This window comes from Mustela nivalis, assembly GCF_964662115.1.
Source record: "Mustela nivalis genome assembly, chromosome: 17".
NCBI classification, from domain to species: domain Eukaryota; kingdom Metazoa; phylum Chordata; class Mammalia; order Carnivora; family Mustelidae; genus Mustela; species Mustela nivalis.
The window spans coordinates 18,938,808-18,958,411 of NC_139036.1; the positions used below are offsets into that span (position 1 = coordinate 18,938,808).

Sequence of the window (19,604 nt, forward strand, 5' to 3'; positions counted from 1 at the left end):
AAAAATCACGCTCCAACAAAGCCTCAGCTTCCAGGTTGCACAGAGGACCAGTATGTTGGCACATCCCCAACCTCTCACCCCAGGCTTCCTGAACACAGGCCCCTCCCTTGGCTCCCCTGGAATCAGCCCTGCCTGCCCAATTCAGGCTTCCTGGCTATCACAGCACAAACTCACATGATGGGGGGAAAGAAAAACCAGAGAGGGCAGCCCCCACCACGGAGGAATTTACGGAGGGAGACAGCGGTGCTCCTCCCAAAGGGCCCTTGTTCAGGGCTTTGGAGACAGCAGAGGGGAGCCTGAGCCAGCCAGCCTGGGTTCAAAGCCCTTCTGTTTCCTTCCAGTCCCTTAGGTACCACAGAGCTAGCAAGAAAGCCAGAAACACTGGAATAAGAAAGATCTGAGTTGAAAGAAGGCTCAAAACCTACAAGCTGAGCAATGCTGAGCAAGTGGCTTGGCCTTTCTGAGCCTCCTCCATTCCTCATCTGCAACAATGGATAAGAGAGTGGGGAGGGGGTGTTTACATGAGCACACACAGGCAGAGTCCCGGCATCAGACTAAGAGAGGGCCCACCACACACCACATGGGACTGTGGTTCACAGAACAAGGCTCTTCCACCATCGGTGACTTGGGGCCTCTCTGTGGAGAAAGGCCTCTGGTGCTCCTGGGCTCCCAGAGCAGCCTGCTGGGCCCCTAAGAGTGCCCTCTCCCCACCAATGCCCGGGCCTCCCACACTTACTGGCATCAAAGGCGGCCTTCAGTGCCTGGATGTCGGTGGCCACCCCTGATATCCGGTAGATGCCGACCTCCTCGATGCCCCGCTTCTCCACCTCCTCCACACACTGCCGCACGATGTAGGGTACCTTGGAGCGCTCCCGCCTGGTGGGGAGGGGCTGTGAGGGGGGGGCGGAAGTCCTCCCTCCCTGACTACCCCAAGCCCCCACTTCCCCTGCACACCCAGGCTTCTGGTATCAGGGTTGGGGCTGCAGAGAGGACTAAGAGGCCATGCCACCCCCACCCTACCCAAGCGGCCCAAGGCCGGCCTGTTGCAGTGTGGCAAGGGACAAAGGTAGGAGGTGGTTTGGGAGACAAGTGCAAAGATGCTGAGATGAGAATGTTCCTTAGAAGGCAGATCTCAGCTTCAAATGCTATGTGGGGCTGAGCCGTAGACCCCTGAGGGAGGTGGCTGAGGTCCTGGAGGCCCAGGCCCTGGAAGGGGTGGTGGAGAGTGGAGGGGCAGCCCCTCCTGGATTCCCGCTGGTCGTGGCCAAACCTCAATGTGTGCCTATGTCATCAGAGCATCTCACTGACCACAAGAAGCTGACAGCCTGGGATGCTCACAGGTCATCTGGTGTTTAATGTTGGCTTGCTGACTTCTGAAGCATGTGTGAGATGAAGGCCTACGTCTGTGGGCTACTTTGGGCCTCCGAACTGGTCATCCCTGACTACAGAGCCAGGGGGTGGGGTGACTCGCTAGGGGTCCAGGGAGGGACCCCAGGTGCTAATGCCACCACTCACGTGCCCCAGGGGGACCTACTTAGTCACTACGCTGATCTTCACGCCAAAGACACCAGTCTGCTTTTTTGATGGGGTCCTCTTCAGGCTCATATCCCGGCTGGTGAACTTCATGGAGAATTCCACTTTGATCTGGTTGGGGGTGAGGCAGGCACAAATCCCCCAGGGTATGAGCGCCTGAGGAGGGCCTCCGAAACACGGGTCCCCTCCCCAGCGCGGCCAACCACTGCTGCCTCTCCCACCCAGGGCTCCCTGCAACACCTACAGGGTGGGAGTGGGAAGGGTGCGGGCACAGGGGACGGGAGAGGGTCTGGGTTGAGGGAACAGGGGGCAAGACAGCACCCCCGAGGACAGCAGCCGGGTGCCCGCCCAGTGTGTGGACATTTCCTGTCTCCCCAGCTCACCCCGTTCATCTCAATCACATCTGTGTGCCAGTTCTTGGTCTCCACAGTCTGGGGATCCAACTGCAGAGAAAGGAAGAAAGACAACGTGAGATGGGGAAAGCAGAGGAGGCATCCCTCACAGGGGACGGGACCGGACTCTGCTCCTCTGACGCAGTGGCCTGCGGACTGTTTTTCCTTGCGCACCCACACAGTGATTTTGAAAAATTATGTACCGCCCAGCACATTTGCGACTCGACGTCTGAATATTTCCAAGGCAAGTTTAAAGAGTTGCAAAGGCTATAGCTTCCAGGATAATGTAAATATTTACATCTTAAAATAAAACTGTGACATCATTCTTTTCAATGTATTCAGTGGGATCCAATTACCACAGCGATCTGCTACCCACCATCATTCATGAGGAACATACAAGCTCTCCTTTCCCTTGCAGACACCCTGCATTGTTTTTTTTTTCTCCCAAAGAATTTTGTCCTAGTTTGTATTTTTCTATCTTAAGGGTTTTATTCATCACCCTATTAGATTTCGCTTCAACAAAAATATCTGTACCGGGGCGCCTGGGTGGCTGTGTTGGTTAAGCATCTGCCTACGGCTTAGGTCATGATCGCAGGGTGGGTGCTGGGCTCCTTGCTTAGTGGGAGTTACTGCTTTCTCTACCTGCTTCTCCCCCTGCTTTTGTGTGCACGCTCTCTCTCTGACAAATACATAAATAAAATCTCAACAAAAAAAAAAATCAAAGAATCTGCCTATCCTCCCAAACAGATTAAAAAAAAATAACCCCAACAAAACCTTATAAAAAAAAAATCTGTACAAATGGCAATGAAACACTTCCTGAGACCACAAGGCTCCAAATATTCAAGACATGTTTGAGTTACTACAGCGACTGACAGCACGCAATAAAAACACTAACCAGCAGGTTAAAAATAAGTATTAATAAATATTCAGTAGTAAGGTACCACTTTGGAGGACTTATGTCTCTTCACGAGGTGGACAGAACATTTTTTTGTTTTAATTCGTGTATTTTTTTTTTTGCTAGGGTAGAACTGGGTGCAGCCTCACTATGCTCGTGTGGGGCTCAAACTCATGACCCCAATCACAGGCTCCATCACCTGAGCCAGGCGGGTGCCCCTGGTTTTGCTTTTAAACATGTAGAGGGAGAAACATCTTGTTCCTGTAAATTAACTAGATGGGGCTGTTTTATTATAGCAATGTTACAGGATTCTCGAAACTCTCTCCTTCTCGTTTGCCTTAAATTGAATAAATACCGATTAGCAAAATTTATTTATTTTTATTATTCCTTAAAAAGATTTTATTTATTTATCTGGCTGAGAGAGAGAGAGCGCACACAATCGGGGGAGCGGCAGTCAGAGGGAGAAGCCAGCTCCCCGCTGAGAAGGGAGCCCAATGCAGGGCTCAATCCTAGGACCCTGGGATCATGACCTAAGCCAAACGCAGATGCTTAACAGACTAAGCCACCCAGGCACCCCCAGCAAAATTTATTTTAAATGATCTGTCAGCTGACAATGTCCATCAGTTTTGTGGAAAGCAAAGAACTGGAAAGCACCTGACTCATGAGCGGATTTGGAACTTGGCCATCAGCGTCTTCTACCTTCTCCACACCCACACCCACATTTCAAGAGGCCCTACTGTCAGCAAGCAGGAGGCACTGGCACCCTGGGCCATGTTCCACTGAGAGCCTTGGGCTCCCCCGCAGAGGAAGGGATCTGAAGGCAGAAAGCCCTTCCCAGGCACATCGCTTGCAGCCAGTGGCACCTATGGGAGTTGGGAGTCTGCAGACTGATTCTCTGGAAACTCCCTGCCCATGTACTCCCTGAGAAGCTTCTGTGGCTTCCCAACCCCGCCAACCCCCACGCTGCCCAGAGCACGTGCACCACAGTGTGAACACCACTGTTCCAGCAGGCCCACAGCACAGAGGAGCAGGGTCTGGTCAGCCCAGGGTGGGTTGGGCCCTGGGGTCTGCATTTGGCGTAGGCCCAGCCTTCAGGAGTTGCTTCCCCCCGCCCACCGGACTAAGGGTGCAATTGAGGAGGACACGGAGGGAGAGCAGTGTGGACGGGACCCAGTAACCCCATGTGCCCCACTCTGCCCCAGCACCTCCTCTGCACACAAGGGAAGCACATGGGACTCACCAGCCTGGCTATGGTCCAGGCTCACTAATCCAGAAGCCTTAAGGTCAAGTGTCCCAAGGGTCCCAAAGGAAGCCCCTGAAATGTCCCTCTCCCGACACTTTTTCTGTCCCAAAACCTCACCAGGTCTGTGGCACGGACCATCCCTTAGGCACCCCTTCACCTAATCCCTCTCCTGAGACCTGGTGCCTCCTAGTAGCCACCATGGCCTAAACCAGGGGTCCCTCCCCAGGTCCTGGAGTGGTGTCTGGGCACAGCCAAGTGGGGGAAGGGCAAGGATTGAGACTCAGGCCTATGTAGGTCCAAATGTCCACTCTTCCACTCAACTGTGTGAATCTGGGCAAGTCACTTAAACTTCCCTGAACTTCAGCTTCCTCCCTAGGGCATCCATACCACCTCAGAGTCCCAGAATTAATGTATTCTGAGCATTTCCGAGGAGTCCGCATGAAGACAAACCTTTCACACAGGCTATCTCAATCATGGTAACAAAGTACATGGTAACAAGGCTGTGAGGTCTAGCCTTTTCACACTCCCATTTACAGATGAGAACACTGAGGCTTAACGAGACTAAGGAACTTGCCCAATGCCACTATCTAGGAGGTGAGACGCTTCCTGCCGTGCTGAGACGCTGTCCCTCTGCAGCCGACTGGCACCCTCCCATCAGTCTGAGGCCAGGGCTGAGGAAGGTGGCACTTCCGTGTTTTACTGTGAGTCCCCACAACCGCTGTCTCCCAGAACCCCCTAGTGGGTGCTTGAGGGAGGCCTGCCCAGCCCCTCGTGCCCAGGCTCTGAAGATCTGCCTCCGAGCAGACCGGCAGCCTCCAGAAACCAAGGCTATTTTCAGGACGTCACTTAAATACAGAGAAGGGAGGGCGAGGAGTGGAGAGGGACATGGCACATTTTCCAGAGAAATGATGCTGCCTGAGCGGCTGTGGCTATTTATAACCCCTGGGAAATGTGGACTCTGCTATTTCCTGATTAGATTAGTGCCGGGGGCGGAAGAGCCAGCCCCCAGGATGTCAGTGGATAGAGCACCTGACCGCTGACCTCTGAATCCCAGCAGATAGGTGCCAACCCCCGGCCCTGGGCAGTGGGTACTGAGGCCAGGCCAGATCGGGCAAGGGAGGCAGACAGATGGGGCTGCGAAGGGCCAGGCTGGGGGAGACCCCCAGGAGGCCCCTCCTTCACCCCACAGGTAAGACACACACAGCTGGGTCTTCCTCAAGGTGGGGCATGGGCAGGAGACAGAAAGGAGCCATAGGGCATCCTAGAGGAAGTTCTAGGTGGTCCACACACAACGCCTGCCGCCAGGAGCAGCTCAGTTATGTTCTGTCTACCTTTGCTTTTAGACTCGGTCAGGTCATGGCTGCACTTTCAGCCCTGCACGTGTGCCAAGCAGACAGAGCTGACCCCAGGGACTGATGTCCACAGAAGAACTGCCCAGTGTCCACAACAAAATCCTGAGGCCACAGAAGGAGATGGAGATGCAGGCTCTCAGAGCGCTTCCCCCGCATCGTGTCGAGGACAGGAAAGCCCAGTGGCCTCACAGGCCTGTGGGGGCACCTCGTTCCTTCAGAAAGTCCTGAGGGGTCCTTAGGCCTACGTCCTTCCTCCCAGCCCATTTGTCACCAGTGCATCTCCTTCCCCCCGGTTCGAGGGCTGTTCGTAGCCACCTCCGGGTGCCTGGGGTTTCCGAGGCACCAGTGAGTCTGGGGTCCCCATTCTCGCTCCCTGGGGTAGATGACACAGTCCCTGGTCAAACCTGGGTCCTTCTGAGGGTAGAGCCACAGCCTTCCCTCTGCCTTGTACTCTTGCCTGAAAGCCTTCTGGTGATTTTTGCCACTGCCCTGCCCACACCTGTTCACGGGGGCCAGTGGTGGCACCGCCCCGTTTATGGGCAGCTACAGTCCCAGTGGTCAGGGAAGCACAAACCAGGCCGCAGTGCATTACTTTAGGACGTAACACCGGGGCTCCCAGGCCTCCGCTTCCCCTCCCTCCCTCAAAAGCCTCTTGGCACTGGGCCCCTTCCCTCAGAACCTCACTCTGTCATTTCCCCAGTGCAGGCCTGAGGCCCCCAGGAGCCCAAGGACCCCTGACCTCCCATCCCTGTGGGCCTGGCTTCCTGAATCCGGGACCTGGCATCCTGGGCCTGACCGGGGAGGTGGCATGGACTTCTCTCAAAGCCAGAGTAGTTTCTAGGGTTAATAAAAACAAAGTGCTTAATAACGAGGGCAAGAAATCCAGTGTGCTAGAGCTGTCGCCCTCAGAGGTGAACGGGGTGCTGAAGGGAAGGCAGAGATGGCTGGCCGTGTTTAGGGGGTGCCTGCCAGAGGCTGAGTGTGGGGCTGGGGAGACCAGGCCCTGAGCCAGGTGTCCTGTCTGATGGGGGTACAATTCCCGGGGCTCCCAGGCCAGTGGCCCGGGTGGCGGTACTGGGCTGGCTTTTTCCTGCCCTTCCCCGAGTATGTCCATATACTCTGGGCTAGGTCCCCTTCAGACACCAAACCCAGTCTGTCATTGGGACAGACCACAGGCGTGAGAGGCATGGGAGGGCTGGCAACAGGGGGACTAGGGAGCTGCCAAGGCCTGCTTCTCCTCCCTCTTGGGAAGGGTACGGGAGGATTCTGTCAACGTGGCTGCTCAGAGAGAAACTCCTAGAGAGGGAGGGTGAGGTGGGAGGGGGATGCCAGGGCCCACGCTGGGCTTCCAGCTCAGCAGCCCGGCCAGGGGAGACCACGGACAGGCCATTTTCCCAGAGGCTGGCTCCCCCACGACTAGGCTAAGCAAGCTTGGCCCCTCTAGTCCTCACCCTGTAGGGTCAAGTGCCCTCTCCCAGGGCAGCTGCACGAGGGGCTTATGCTGACTCTGTAGGCAAAACACCGGGATCCTGTCTCCCCTCCTCCAACCCCCACTCCCCCGACTTTGAAGTTCTCAGAGGCCCACATATGGAAAGGGTTTAGCCGCTCTGAATGAGGCTTTTATTGAAGTCAGGTTAGCCTCACAGCACCCACTGTGACCTGCCTTCCCTAGCACTCGCTCAGCATTCCAGAGCCCCAGTCTGCCCTGTGCCTGCCACACTTTTAGTCCTTGGACTTTTAGTCCTCAGTCCCAAAGCCGGGCGCATCCATCCCAGAGCCCCGGGACCCTGTCTTTCTTGGGACTGGCTGGCACCCCACTGCCTTCTCTGTTCCAGGCAGCCTGGACAACTTCGCCCCAGAACCAGGCCTCACACAAACGGCCAGGAAGCTGCCAAGCCTCAGCTCAGGGCCATGTTGGGGGCACAAGGGCAAAGAAGGGAGGGTCACTCTGGCTCGGCCCAAAGCAGCCCAGAGGAAGCCCAGAGCAGCCTTGCCTTCAAAGTCGGGAGTGGGAGGCCGGCCTGGGGAGCACGGTGGGCTCCACCACCTCCCTTTGGCCTTGACAGTACTTCGATGAGCATTGTGCAAGTCCTCCTCTGAAGCTGACCTCATCCTCCCTGCCCAGGCCAGGAACGCAGTCTGGGCACAGAGCCTATGCTTGAGAATGAGCGGCGCTGGCAAGGCCACTACCCATGCCCGCTCTGGGGGGGGGCCTCCCGGTGGGCTCCAGCCCTCGCCCCGCACTCACTAGACAGCACGGGAAGTAAGTGCTCATTTCTCTAACAGCGTGCTCGGCTGGGTAGTCTGGGCAGGAAGGCTCCCCATGCGGGGCAACCCACCCCAACCCCAATGGGCTCCAGGAGCACCTAGACAACCAGGAAGCTGAGGAACAGCCCCAGGCCTCCACGGGGCTCTGACCCTCTATCCTGGCAGGGCAGGCTGCAGGCTGCCACTCTGGGTCACTCTCTGAGCCTCAGTTTCCACATGTGAAATGGAGTAGATGGTAACAGCGCCTCACGGCATGGGCTGAGAATGAGTCTGGTCCTCAGCCAGGGCTCCAAACCTAGCAGCCTCAGAAAAACTGGCAGCATCACTAAAACCCAGGTCAAGCTTCCCCGTGGCATCCTGCCCGCCGCACTTCCATTAGAAGCTGAACATCTCGCCCCAGCTGGCCCCCGCCTGCTCCATATAGGGTGCCCTTCTCCGCTGTCCCGTGGCCTCTGTCTGCTTCTGAAGATGCCGCGCCCACCCCACCAGCCGCAAGGGTTTCACCTTGCCAGTTCCTCTGCCTGGAATGTACTGTCTTGGATCTTTCCAGAATCTTTTTTTTAAAATTAACTAATGTATTTATTTGAGAAGAGAGAAGGTGCAGCAGGGGTGCAGAGGGGCAGAAGGAGGGAGAAGGGGTTGGGAGAGAGAGAGATATTTTGAAGCAGACCGTGTGCTGAGCAAGGAGCCCAACACAGGGCTCGATCTGACCACCTTGAGATCACGAGCCAAGCCGAAACCAAGAGGTGGACGTACAACCGACTGGGGCCACCCAGGCGCTCCCAGAATCCTTCTTACCATTTAAGTCTTAGTTCAAAATTACCTCTTCCAGCAAGTCCTCTCCCTCCCCATTACTCTCTAGCCCATTACCCAAGTTTATGTTCTTCCCAGCACTTGTCTAGCCTGAAATGATCTTTTTGGTTGCCTGACTCCTGCGGACAGAAAGTTCCATGAGATTAAGGGCTCTCTGCCTTCTGCCTCTGGGGTGCCCAGTATATTCAGGGAAGGTGCCCATCAATATTCAGGGACCAAATGAATGAAACGGGATGTGGGGGATGGAGAGAACAATGCCTTCCCACCAAGGCTCCTTCGGGACGGGGGTCAAGAAGCCCCACGTTCCCGCTCACCTCTCCTCTCCCATGTCCAGGGAATGGCTGGCCTGGGCCCAGGCACCACCCTGTGACCTCTCCCACCCAGACTTCCCCAGTGTGTTGAGAGTTTAAGGCTTAGGAACAGGAATCTTGAGCCATGGCCAACATCATCATATGAGCTGGATCTAGGAGATCATCCTGTTCAGCTCCTTCATGATCCTGATGCCAGAGAACTAGAAAGGGGAAGAGATCTGCCCAAGGTCACAGAGCCAGTAAAGACAGCAGACCTGGGGTTGGAAAAAGAGGCCTCTTGAGTGCTACGAGCTCAGCCGGGTCTCCAGCACCCCGTGCCGCATAAGCCCAAGGGGTGGGGTGACCCACGGAGGAGGCCTGAGCATGAAGAAGACTTCAGGCACGTGATGGGGTGTGGAGCTATGGCTGTCACGGCTCTGGCTGGGCCCATCTGAGGCATCAGCGTTGGCAGGGATCCCTGTCCCAGACAGAGATGGTTCTAGCTCCTGGCTGAGGCATCGCCACGGCGTTATGGTGCTCTCCTGGCCTCTCTGCAGGAGAATCCCAAGGGCAGCTCTCACGGTGGCCTCCCATCTCTCTAGGCTCACCCCAGGGACAAAGGACAATGAGGCCTCGATCTAAGGATCCCTGGGATTCTGCACTGGCTCTGGTTCCTCCCGGGGAATGGGCATGCAAATTCCAGACGTGGGGGAATGTGTGTTCCTCTAAGAGCTAGGGAACTGGCAGAGCACACATACCCTTCCTGTCCCCAACACTATCTGCTTGGGAAAAAGAAGCTGAAATAGTACCTGGTGACTGGCTCCTGACAGTTTGGGCAGCTGGCAAGGCCACTCGGCAGAGAGCTGGGCCTTTCCAGACGTGTGCTCCCTTGTCAATGTCTGGCAACTCCCCCAAACTAGCACCTGCAGAAGTTTCTGGGCTCTTTCCAAAACGTCTGCCCTCCTGGGGCCTCACTGCTTCTGGAAACTCCTGTAACACTGGGCTCTCGCAGCTTTGGCCTTTCGGAAACCACCTTGGTTGGCAGGCTTAGCTCCCCCTGGTCCAGGGCCATCTAAAAGCTGGGGCACCAAGCCCAGCGTGGCTGCCTGGCCAAGCCACCTGTGGACCACAGAGATGCCAGAGAGGGCCAATGCCCTTTCCAACCTCCCCAGGTGCAAAGAAATAGTACCCTGCCAGTTGCACTTAGAGCAGGGGTCCCTAAGCTGAGCTCTGTGACCCTATCTACAACAGCATTCAAATTGTGCATGTGGGTGGCTCCGTGTCTGCATGGGGCTCCATGACCTCTAGCAGACTCTCAGAGTTGTGGATTCCTGCTGTGTGGAACTGAACAGGCCTCCTGGGAGTCAGCTTAGTAGAGAAGTAGGGGCACTAGTGGTCAGGAGACCACTCATGTGGTCCCTCTAGGGAGTGAGCAAGTGCTGTGAGAAGCTTCGAGGCTGGGGAAATGCTGGGAGGTTGCTCTGCTCCCCGCCCCACCCCAACTCTCCAGCCAGCCTGGTCATAGTCCTGGCTCTCCCAGATGTCCAGGGAAAATGGAAAGACTGCAGGGGTCTCCAGCCCAATGGAGAGGGGCTACCATCCCTTTCCTAGAGCTGAGGGATGGCTATAGGGACACGAGTGGGCATATGGATGGTTAAGATAGGGACAGGGGTCCCTTCCCCTCAGCAGATTAGCCTGACAAGGGTGGGGCAGGGGGAAAGAGACAGGACAGATTGGGAACAGCCAGGGCAGGACACAGGTCTACCGTGTAAGGTTTCAAGATCTTCTTGATGCCTGGAGCTCGATTATGAAATAAAGTTAATGAGCCCAAGACAAATCTACATCTGATAGCCTAGAGCCCTCGGACCCTCAATGCCTCGAACAGCCAGCGAATGGCTGCGTGAACCTGGGTACACAGTTTGCGTACCCGGTGCTACCTGTTACAAAGAACGGTCAAGTTCAGTGGCAGGCTCTGGGAGGGGCTAGGAGCTGTCCTGTGGTCGCAACTGAGACAGCAAAGAAAGGGACCCTCCTAAGCCCTAAGGTTCCCCAGACAAGTGGCCCAAAGGGGGCACCCCATCCTGTCCTTCCTCAGGTAACACCTCTGACTCTCCCCAGAGACAGAGGAAAGCAGACCCTGTCACAGAGCAGCAGGTATCCTTGAACTCTGTGGTTCAGCAACAAACACTTCCATTCACCTTGCCAGCCTCTAGCATCTGGACAGAAGTTCTTCTGAGGCAGGGAATTCTCAGCCCCACGTGGCAAACCATCAAGCAGAGACAAAGTCATCAACAACTGTCCTCCTCTCTCCCACCCACTCCTCTGGACCCTGCCAATCCAGCCTGAGTTCCCACCTCCAGGCACCCCCACCCCAAATGCTTCTGGCTTGGCCTCTGCCTTACGTTGTGGGTGGGTGGGGGTTCCTGCCAGCCTCTCTGTGGCTCCCACAAGTGACCCCATTATAACCTTTGGATACTTCAGGGAGTGGGGGATGGGACTCCTCCTTCAGCCTCTCAGGTGCCACCTCAGGATCTAGAAGCAGGTGGGAAGGCATGAAGAGAAGGCACCGAGCCTAGTCTCCGTCAGTGTGATCTGAAGCAGAAAGTTGAAACATACAAAACGAAGGAAAAGGAAAGTAGAAATGTGTAGTGCTGAGAGCGCTGGCAGAACCCGCAAACCCCAGTGCCACGTGTCTCCTCTGCTCAATGCTTGCACAGCAGACCAACTGCCAAGTCAGAGGCCGGAATGAGGCGTCAGCCCCAGAATCTCCTTGGGGACAAGAACCAACCCAAACACAGCTCCCTGAGACCCGCAACTGCAGACTCCTGGGGCCAGGGACCCCCCCCCCAGGTTAATATGAGGACTCTTCCATCTGAACAGCTTCTTCTGCCCCAGCATGGGGTCCCCCGATGAGTCACAGACACCCCTTTAGGGCGACGGGAGTGGGAGGCCCACAGGTGTCCTGACATCCATTCACGGGAGACCCTTCCTGCCAGGCTGGGCGGTCCCCAGCACCCTTCCCCCACACCACCTAAGCTCCTGCCTGGTCCCAGCCCCCTGACTGGCAGAGAGCCCTCGGCACTGACAAAAAATAGGTTAATGCAGCTGAGGAAAGAAGGGAAGCGGGCAGCGGGCCCAGCCCCACGAGTCCGTCTGCTTGCCTGCTAGCCTGAGCACAGTGAGGCGGCCACAGTGGGACGCATAACCATGCCAGCATAGAGACCCTTGTATCTGTGAGGCGGACATACTCTGTCACACAGCAAGAGCTGCCAGAGCACCCCTGTGGCTGCATGGATGGCGGGCGGCTCCGCAGGCCAGCACCTGGCCAGCCCCCGCCATCCTTGCCCATGGGCACCATCAGACTAGAAGCGAGAGACCACCAGAGCGGCTCTGAAGCGAATTCTTGGAGGTGCCGGTCATACATGCACAGGGAAAGAACAGAAAGTCTGGGATCTGGAGGTTTAAAGACTGCCGCCCCTTCTTGCCAGGCCTCTCCCCAAAGGATCAGGTAAATTAGAAAGGCTTTGCTTGGCTGGCAGAGGGCCGGGAGACTGCGGGGTCCATTTCTCACTGGCCTTGAGGTTTGGGAATAGACAACTTGAGCCCAGGGCTGGTGTCTGCTGGCCTCACCAGGGGCTGGGCGGGGAGGGGATGCAGGGAAGGGCCGGCCCCGTGCCGCCGGGCACAGACAGCTGCCTCAGCACAGAGGGGCTCTGGTAGCAGCTGAGGCCAGCAGGGCCCGGCGAGCCTGGTCCCTGGGGATGCCGAAGGTGACCCAGGGGCCAGAGCAGGACAGCTCAAGTTGCTGCCCTGCTGGCACTTTCCAGGACTGATGTCACCTCTGGGAGGTCAAGTATGCCCCACGGGTAGGGGGTGAAATGAGACAAGGAGCCAACGGGCCAAGCTCACTTCCTCCTGGCAGGTGCTAGTTGGCACGGAGCACTTAGCCAGAGGGCTGCCCCTCCTCGGAGCCGCAGGATGGCTTGCAAATGCAAATCTCCCTCAGCCCCACGGAGTAGCCACAGCCTGAGTAGCCACAGCCTCCCCTGAGGGACGGACCCCCTGCGACCCCCTGCGACATCTTGCTCGGGCAGCCAGTTCAGGCTGCAGTTATCTAAGGGTTTACTGTGTTCTAGGAGCCGGGTCTGGTTCTTCCGCGGACACCCGATGCCAGGGCCCGAAGCCAAACCCAAGGCAGGCTGCCCAGATGCAGGACAGTCCGCTTCTATCTCCAATTTTCATCCTCACCAAGGTCTGGGGCTGCAGGCGGGCCGGGCGGTCTGCCCTGGCTCCGCTCGAGCAGAGCTGCCTGCTGGGTCAGGAAACCCCTGGCACTCTGGTACCTCACTGGCATGGGGCCAGCAGTCATCTGGGTGGTCCCCGACTGGGCAGCCCCTCAGAGGTTGCAGCCCCTCACCTCGGCAGCACCCCCACCGCCACATGACCTCCCCCCAACCCTGGGGGAGCAGGAGGCCCAAGACCCCGCACAAAGAAGTCTTCCACGGCCAGTGGTGCTGAGCTGCTTCTGCCAGTGTCCCCCCTGTAAAGGGGCAGCCAGCTATGTCCATTGGGTTCAGGAAAGGGGGCCTGGTCCGGGCTGGGTGGGGGAGACCCAGGAGACCCTTGCTTAACCACTCACATTCCAGCCTGTATAGACTCAGAATATGGCAGTCCTCTCCCACAGAAGACGACCCCTTTTTCTGAGCTGGGGACAGATGCAGAGAAACCAGCAGGGGTCAGGGGTGGAAGTGGCAACAGCATTAATCATTAAATTAAGGCCACTTGGAGAAGACCCACACATAGCCCCGTCTCTATCCTAGGACTCCATGATCAGGCAGGAGCTGGAACGGATCTCCAAGGGAGGGTGGGGGAAACAGAGCACCCCGGCAGTCCCCAGCCGTCCCGCCCTCGGGTCCCCCCCCCCCCAACCACCACCGCTAGCACCTTTTGGCGGAGCAGTTTGCTGCGAACCCGGCCCCAAAGCCGGGCGCCTGTGTTGGGGGGCCGCTTGCTCCCCGGCTCCTCCAGCCGATCCAGGCAACAGCGCTCCAGAGGCTCGCACACCGCCTTCAGGCTGCAGTCTGGCTGAGGCAGGATGTCGGTCATGCCGGCGGCAGCAGAGGCCCGCCCGGACTGCCCCCTGGCCCGCGGCACCGGCTCCAGGGACCGGGTCCCGGGAGAGGCTGCGGGCAGCCCGGCCGCCGAGGCGCTCGGCGCCGCGAAGACCGAGGGAGCGGGAAGTGCTCACCCCCGCAGCCGGCCCGTACTGTGGTTACTCGAGCCGGGCAGGGAAGCGCATGGTGTGAGGCTCCGCTTTCTCCTCCCCTCCCTGGAGACTGCCTCCCAGAGGAGCGCACTGGGGGCGGCCCGCTCCTCCCGCCTGCTGGTGACCGCTCTGCTTGCGGGGACGCCCCAGTGCGTGCGCCACGGACCGCCCGAGAAGGCGCAGGGGACCCGCCCCCACTGAAGGAAGTGACTCAAAAGAAGACGCTGGAGGCTAACCCTCCAAAAAACCCAACCTCCGGGTTTTTAACTCTTGGCGGGCTGGGGCTTCGGGCTCACTGACCCTCAGCCTAAGTCCTAAATAAAGTTTGACAAGCAACTAAACACAACCCAGTCCTTTCCCCTTCGAGGTCCCCGGTTAACCCCTTCACCACCAGGCTGCTCCCTGGGGGCCAGGACTGTGTAAGGGAGGCCTGGGAGGAAGCCAGAAGGGGTCTGCAGGGACAGGAACTGTGGTTGGCCCTCTGGCAACTGCCCCTGTCCCAGGCCAAGGGCCTGCACTGTCCCGGAGCTCTGCTCCCCCTGCTCCCACCTTCTGCCCCAAGGCCCTCCTCAACTGCCAGTTTGGTGACAGCACCAGACATGTGTGGAACGGCACTCACAAACCTCCTCTTGGGAACGTGAAGAATAAAGCAGATCCCCAGTAGGGCAGCCTCCTGGGCTTCAGGGGACAGGAAGGAACTGGCCACTATGGGCTGTCTCCAAGGACATAAGCCAAAAGCCAAGAATGACCACTGGTTACAAATACACAGTGAGAGGTGCCTCTTACCCAGACACTTTTAATCATGGCCCTGTGCACCTCACCCGAAAAGCCCAACGCAGCCTGTGCCACTGGGGACAGAGGACATTCAGTGGTAAAGGGGCAATCAGCCCCTGGGTCTGGGCTGGGTGTGGCTCAGAAGACTTCTCAGAAGAAAGACCTTGCTCTTAAAGCTCAAGTTGGGAAAACAGTCTAACCAGAGTGAGATGTGAAGCTTCCGGTTAGAGTCTGGGGTCTGGGGTAAAGAGAAAGGCCTGAACCCCAGACAGGCCAAACAAGCCCCAGAGGCACCCAGGGCATCACATGATGCACCACTAGGCTCAGAGTAAGGAAGGAAAGCAACATGTCCACGGGACCACCCATGAACCAGGTCCCATGCAGAGAGCTTTCAGATATCCAGTTCATTTAAGGCTCACAACTTTGGTAATGATTGGCTTATGGTCTCTGTTGTTGGGTTTGGAGGACTTGAGCTTGGGGAGGTCAAGTTCTGGCCTGAAGTCAGGCCACCAAAGCCAGGGAATGACAGGTCTCTTCCACAGCTGAGGGTGCTCATGCGTCTGGCTTCGCTCAAGTGTGGCTGGTTCTTTAGAGTCAGGAAAAGGTGCCAGGTCCACGCATTTCTTGGGTGACCCCAGGGCAGGAGGGCCCAGAAGCAGCCCTTGGCACCTGGAATGCTCCTGCTGGATCCCCACCAAAATGCAGGTCTTGGGGCTTAACCCCAGACACCCTGTGTTCTGTTGAAAGAAGGGCGGCTTCACTGCAAAGATAGACAAGACCGGGTCATAGTAAGAGCTGCCCTTAAGGAGCACTCACGGAGCGGCAGGTACCATGCTCAACCTCCACACAGATCAACTTAATGCTCACACCACCTTATGAAGGAAGTCCCAGGAACCCCATTTTCCATTAGAGGGAATGAAGGAGACTGAGAAGTGCAACATCCTGCCCAAGGCCATGCCGGGCCAGGCCACGAAGTCTGGCCCACAGCACGACTATGAGATCCTGGTATGGCAGGCTCTGGTCCCACGCTGCCCCTGCCTGGCTGGGGGAGGTGGGGTCCTGGAGCTCTGCTGGGTTCTGAGTGGGGAGGGGTCCCTGCAGGGTGGCTGGGCCAGCTCCACACTCCATACCTGCTTCTACACCGTGCAGACAGGCCTGGGCTGCCAAGGCTGCACAGAGCCTCCTCATACCTGGGCCGAAGTTGCCCAAACCAACGGCAGCTAGACAGACTTGGCCCATAACACTTTGCCCAGTACTCCGAGGCGGAGTTCCCCACCTGCCTCTCCCAGCACCAGCACCAGGGGCTACCTCTGAAGACGGTCACCCTCCAGTCCCATAAGGGGCCAGGCAGCCTCCCCACCTTGGCTGTCACAAAACTCCTTTCCCCGGGAAGGCTTGGCTCACTCCTACAACCTTCACTTCTCCAATTCATTCATTTCATTCAAGAGCCACTGACTGAGGGTCCGATTCTGTGTTTGACCCTGGGTGGGGGCTGAGGAATCACAGACACGAAACCAAAGTCTGTGCTTTGTCATAAAACTGACAGCCCAAGAGGAGAGCAAGACATGGGCTTAAATACCTCTTAACAGGAAGCGTTCATGCACTTGGAACATAGCAAGTACGTACCTGCCATGTGCCTACCCAGATGGACAAAACATCATCTTTGCTCTCAAGAAACCCAGCCTTAAGCCGTAAGAACACACAGATAAAGTGCTATCACAGTTGAGAGAAAGGAGAGGAAATTTCTAGCCAGAGGAACCACAGAAGGCTTCCTGAAAGAGGAGGGAATGGCATGGGCCTTGAGAGCTATGGAAAAAGGCCATCTGCCCTGGCTTTTTTCTGTATTCCTCGGGCTAACGTGCAACGGCTGGTTGTGTAACTGGCTGGTAAGGGGCCATTATAATTGCTGACCATGTCAGTGTGCTTGGCACCACCAGCTGGCCTACTTCAAAAATGGCCCTGTGCTGGCTTTCTAAGGTTCTCCCCCTTCTATCTGGATCATACGCCACAGGGTGTATTGGGGGAATGCATTGCAAGGTGTGCCCCCCACCCCCACTGGGTGTGTGGGAGGAGGGCAGTACATATCCTGTTCCCAAAGCCTTGTGCTTGTCTGTCTTAGGAAGCCCAGGCTCAATACTTGTCTGGGTAAAGCAAGCTCCGACTGGGTGAAAGCTGGCCAACTGTCTCCATGGTGACATAAGCGCCTCGGCAGATGGGTAGCTGAGTTGGAAGGCTCTTCCCTTGAGATGTTCATCTTTCCCTGCCTCCCTGTGGGCTGGGGGCTCTCTCTGGGACAGCACAGATTTGCCTTCTCTTCCCTCTGCCTGACTCACTCCCTCCTGGAATCAATGGTCTAGGAGCAGGCTGCGGGGGGCGTTGGGGTGGGGGTTGGGCAAGACAAACGTTCCCTGTCAGTTCCTCAAAAGCGAAGGTCTGAATTCTGGTCCCTCCCAGCCCACAGTGGATCCTTCCACATCTTTGCTGGACAGGCCAGGTTTGGGCTGTCCTGACCACCCAGGAAGGGAGTGCATCCCCCCCTGCCTCTGTCTGTCCCTTCCATCGAACCACACCTGGCAGGACCCGCCTCCAAGGACATGCAAGCCCCCCCCCCACCTCATCTGCATAAACAGAGCCTGGGCGGGAAGGCCCACGTGAACAGACACAGACATTGCGGTCTTTGGAATTAAAAACATTCCTAGTAGACAGTCCTGTCCTCCCTCATTCCTGCCACCCCAACCCCCAACCCCCTGGGCTCTCTGCAGGAGGAATGAGAAGGGCCACCCTTGAGGAGATGCAGGGTCCCGGGTTCTACTTAGAGAGGAGTATATACCCAGGCTGCTTCTGTCTGGGCACCCAGCCACAGGAGGGGTCTGAGGCAAAATCAGGTTAAAGTGATCAGCAGCAGCATCACTGAAGGAAAAAAGGTCAGCGGGGAATATATGCAGCCTGAGATGTGTGGGCGGGAGAGGCAGGGACTGCCACCAGTGCTGCCTTGGTGACAGCTGGGGGTGGGGACAGCTTCCAGGCAAATCCTCCAGCCTGTGAACACGAGGAGGAAAGTTCTTTCTCGGAAGGTTCTTTCTCAGAACTTTGGGATGCTGCTGCCACTTTCTGGAGTGACCTCCATTTTCCCACTGGAATGCCTTTTGTCTTCTCCCCAGCCTAGACTGGAACACTGATTCCCTCTCCCGGTCCTTTAGCCAAATGACCCGAAATCAGGAAAGGGGGTTTCTGCGCAGCCAGCTGGACCAAGGCTATAGGCACCGCAGTGCACAGCCTGGGAGCGAGGGTTGGAGGGGAGGGGAGCCCCAGCAGACTACCCAGAGAGTCTGGGTGCAGACGCTGGGAGCGTGAGAGCAGCCTAGGACTGTGCTGAGGCTGAGGACCAGGAGGTCTGCCAAGAACGCTCTTTCTCAACTCCAGAGGAGCGCAGCTGGGGCAGGCCCCACAAGAGCAGAGCTGGGGGGCAAGGTGGGCTCTCTGAGGCTGGAGGGTTGCAGAAAGGAAGCTCCTGGCAATCCCTGCCCAAAGATGGGCACGGGAGTCCAGGCCGAGAACCAGCAGGTGGCCAGCAGGGTCCGGGTGGCCAAGAGAGATCGAAGCCCTTGTGCAGGCTGTGCAAACTGGCGGGGGAATGGGGGAGGCGCACACTGAAGGGCAGCTTCGAGAAAGGAGGATGGGAGACTCCCCGTAGGCAGGAGATTCCTGGCTCCATAGTGCCTGCCTGCCTAATGCGTGTTCTCACCTCCTCCTAACCCAGACTTATCCTAACTGCACCGGAAGGGCAGAGATCTCCAGGAGATGAGAAAGTGAGACCTGTTTACGTTTTTCTATTTATCCATCCATCCTTTCCCCCGTATCTGCTATGTTTAAGGTCTGCATTAGGCTCAGGGACAGAAACCCTTTGCTCCAAAGTCGCCAAACAGCCAATGGCAGCGCGGGAGCCTAGATGCTGTCTTTTCAGTTGTGACTGATTTTTCAGTTGTGACTCATTCATTCATTTTTCACTGAGAAGTTACCCATCCCCCATGCCAGTGGGGAGGACCTCGAACGGGTCCCAGTGTAACGTGAAGAGGTAAGAGCCATCAGGATTCTCTTAGACAGTCCAGGCCAGAAACTCCCGTGGGGCCTGGGCCCAACTCACTGACCAGTTGTGCATGGGGGTCCGGGCTTTTCAGCTCAGGACCACCAGCCTCAAGGCCTGCCCCAGGTGTGGCACAGTACTCCCACGTCCCAGGGCCCGTGCTGCAGGACAAGGCACACATGGCTCCTCACACAGCCTCATTCTCCACTCTGCCTGGCTACCTGGGCGGGCGTCTTGAGGGCGCTTGGTGGCTCTAGATAGGCTGTAGAAGCCGAAATAACCACAGAGCTTGTCCACGGCGGGACAAGCCTGCTGGCCCATCTTTGGCCAGCTACAGTGATTCTCACGGTGTATTGGTCATGGAAACGGCTGGAAATTCCACTTGAGTCTTTGGGAACATCTTGCTTATCTAAAACAAAACCCACCCAGGGACAGAGTGGGCACAGCACAGCACACCCACCAAATGTCCTTCCATTCTTTTTTTTTTTTTTTTAAAGATTTTATTTATTTGACAGAGATCACAAACAGGCAGAGAGGCAGGCAGAGGGAGAGGGGGAAGCAGGCTCCCCACGGAGCAGAGAGCCCGATGCGGGGCTCGATTCCAGGACCCTGGGATCATGACCTGAGCCGAAGGCAGAGGCTTTAACCCACTGAGCCACCCAGGCGACCCTGTCCTTCCATTCTTTCCCCATAA

At 57.1% G+C, this 19,604-nt stretch overlaps 1 protein-coding gene and 1 long non-coding RNA gene across 10 annotated transcripts in view; both read right to left on the bottom strand.

Moving 5' to 3' along the window:
• Nucleotides 1–19,604, bottom strand: part of LOC309851678 — a 355,127-nt gene that overhangs the window by 184,026 nt on the left and 151,497 nt on the right. The gene's annotated exons all lie outside the window — the stretch shown is intronic.
• ABR (ABR activator of RhoGEF and GTPase) overlaps nt 1–19,604 on the bottom strand; it is a 176,193-nt gene that overhangs the window by 9,109 nt on the left and 147,480 nt on the right. For 8 of the 9 annotated variants that reach the window (XM_082707031.1, XM_082707029.1, XM_082707032.1 and 5 more), the window contains 3 exons: nt 1,917–1,976; nt 1,535–1,644; nt 737–876 (listed from right to left, as the gene is read on the bottom strand). In XM_082707031.1, coding sequence (XP_082563157.1) covers nt 737–876; nt 1,535–1,644; nt 1,917–1,976 — 310 coding nt within the window. Of the gene's footprint in view, nt 1–736; nt 877–1,534; nt 1,645–1,916; nt 1,977–13,730; nt 13,954–19,604 lie in introns of those variants that run through there. The other variant, XM_082707036.1, reaches the window with a different exon arrangement.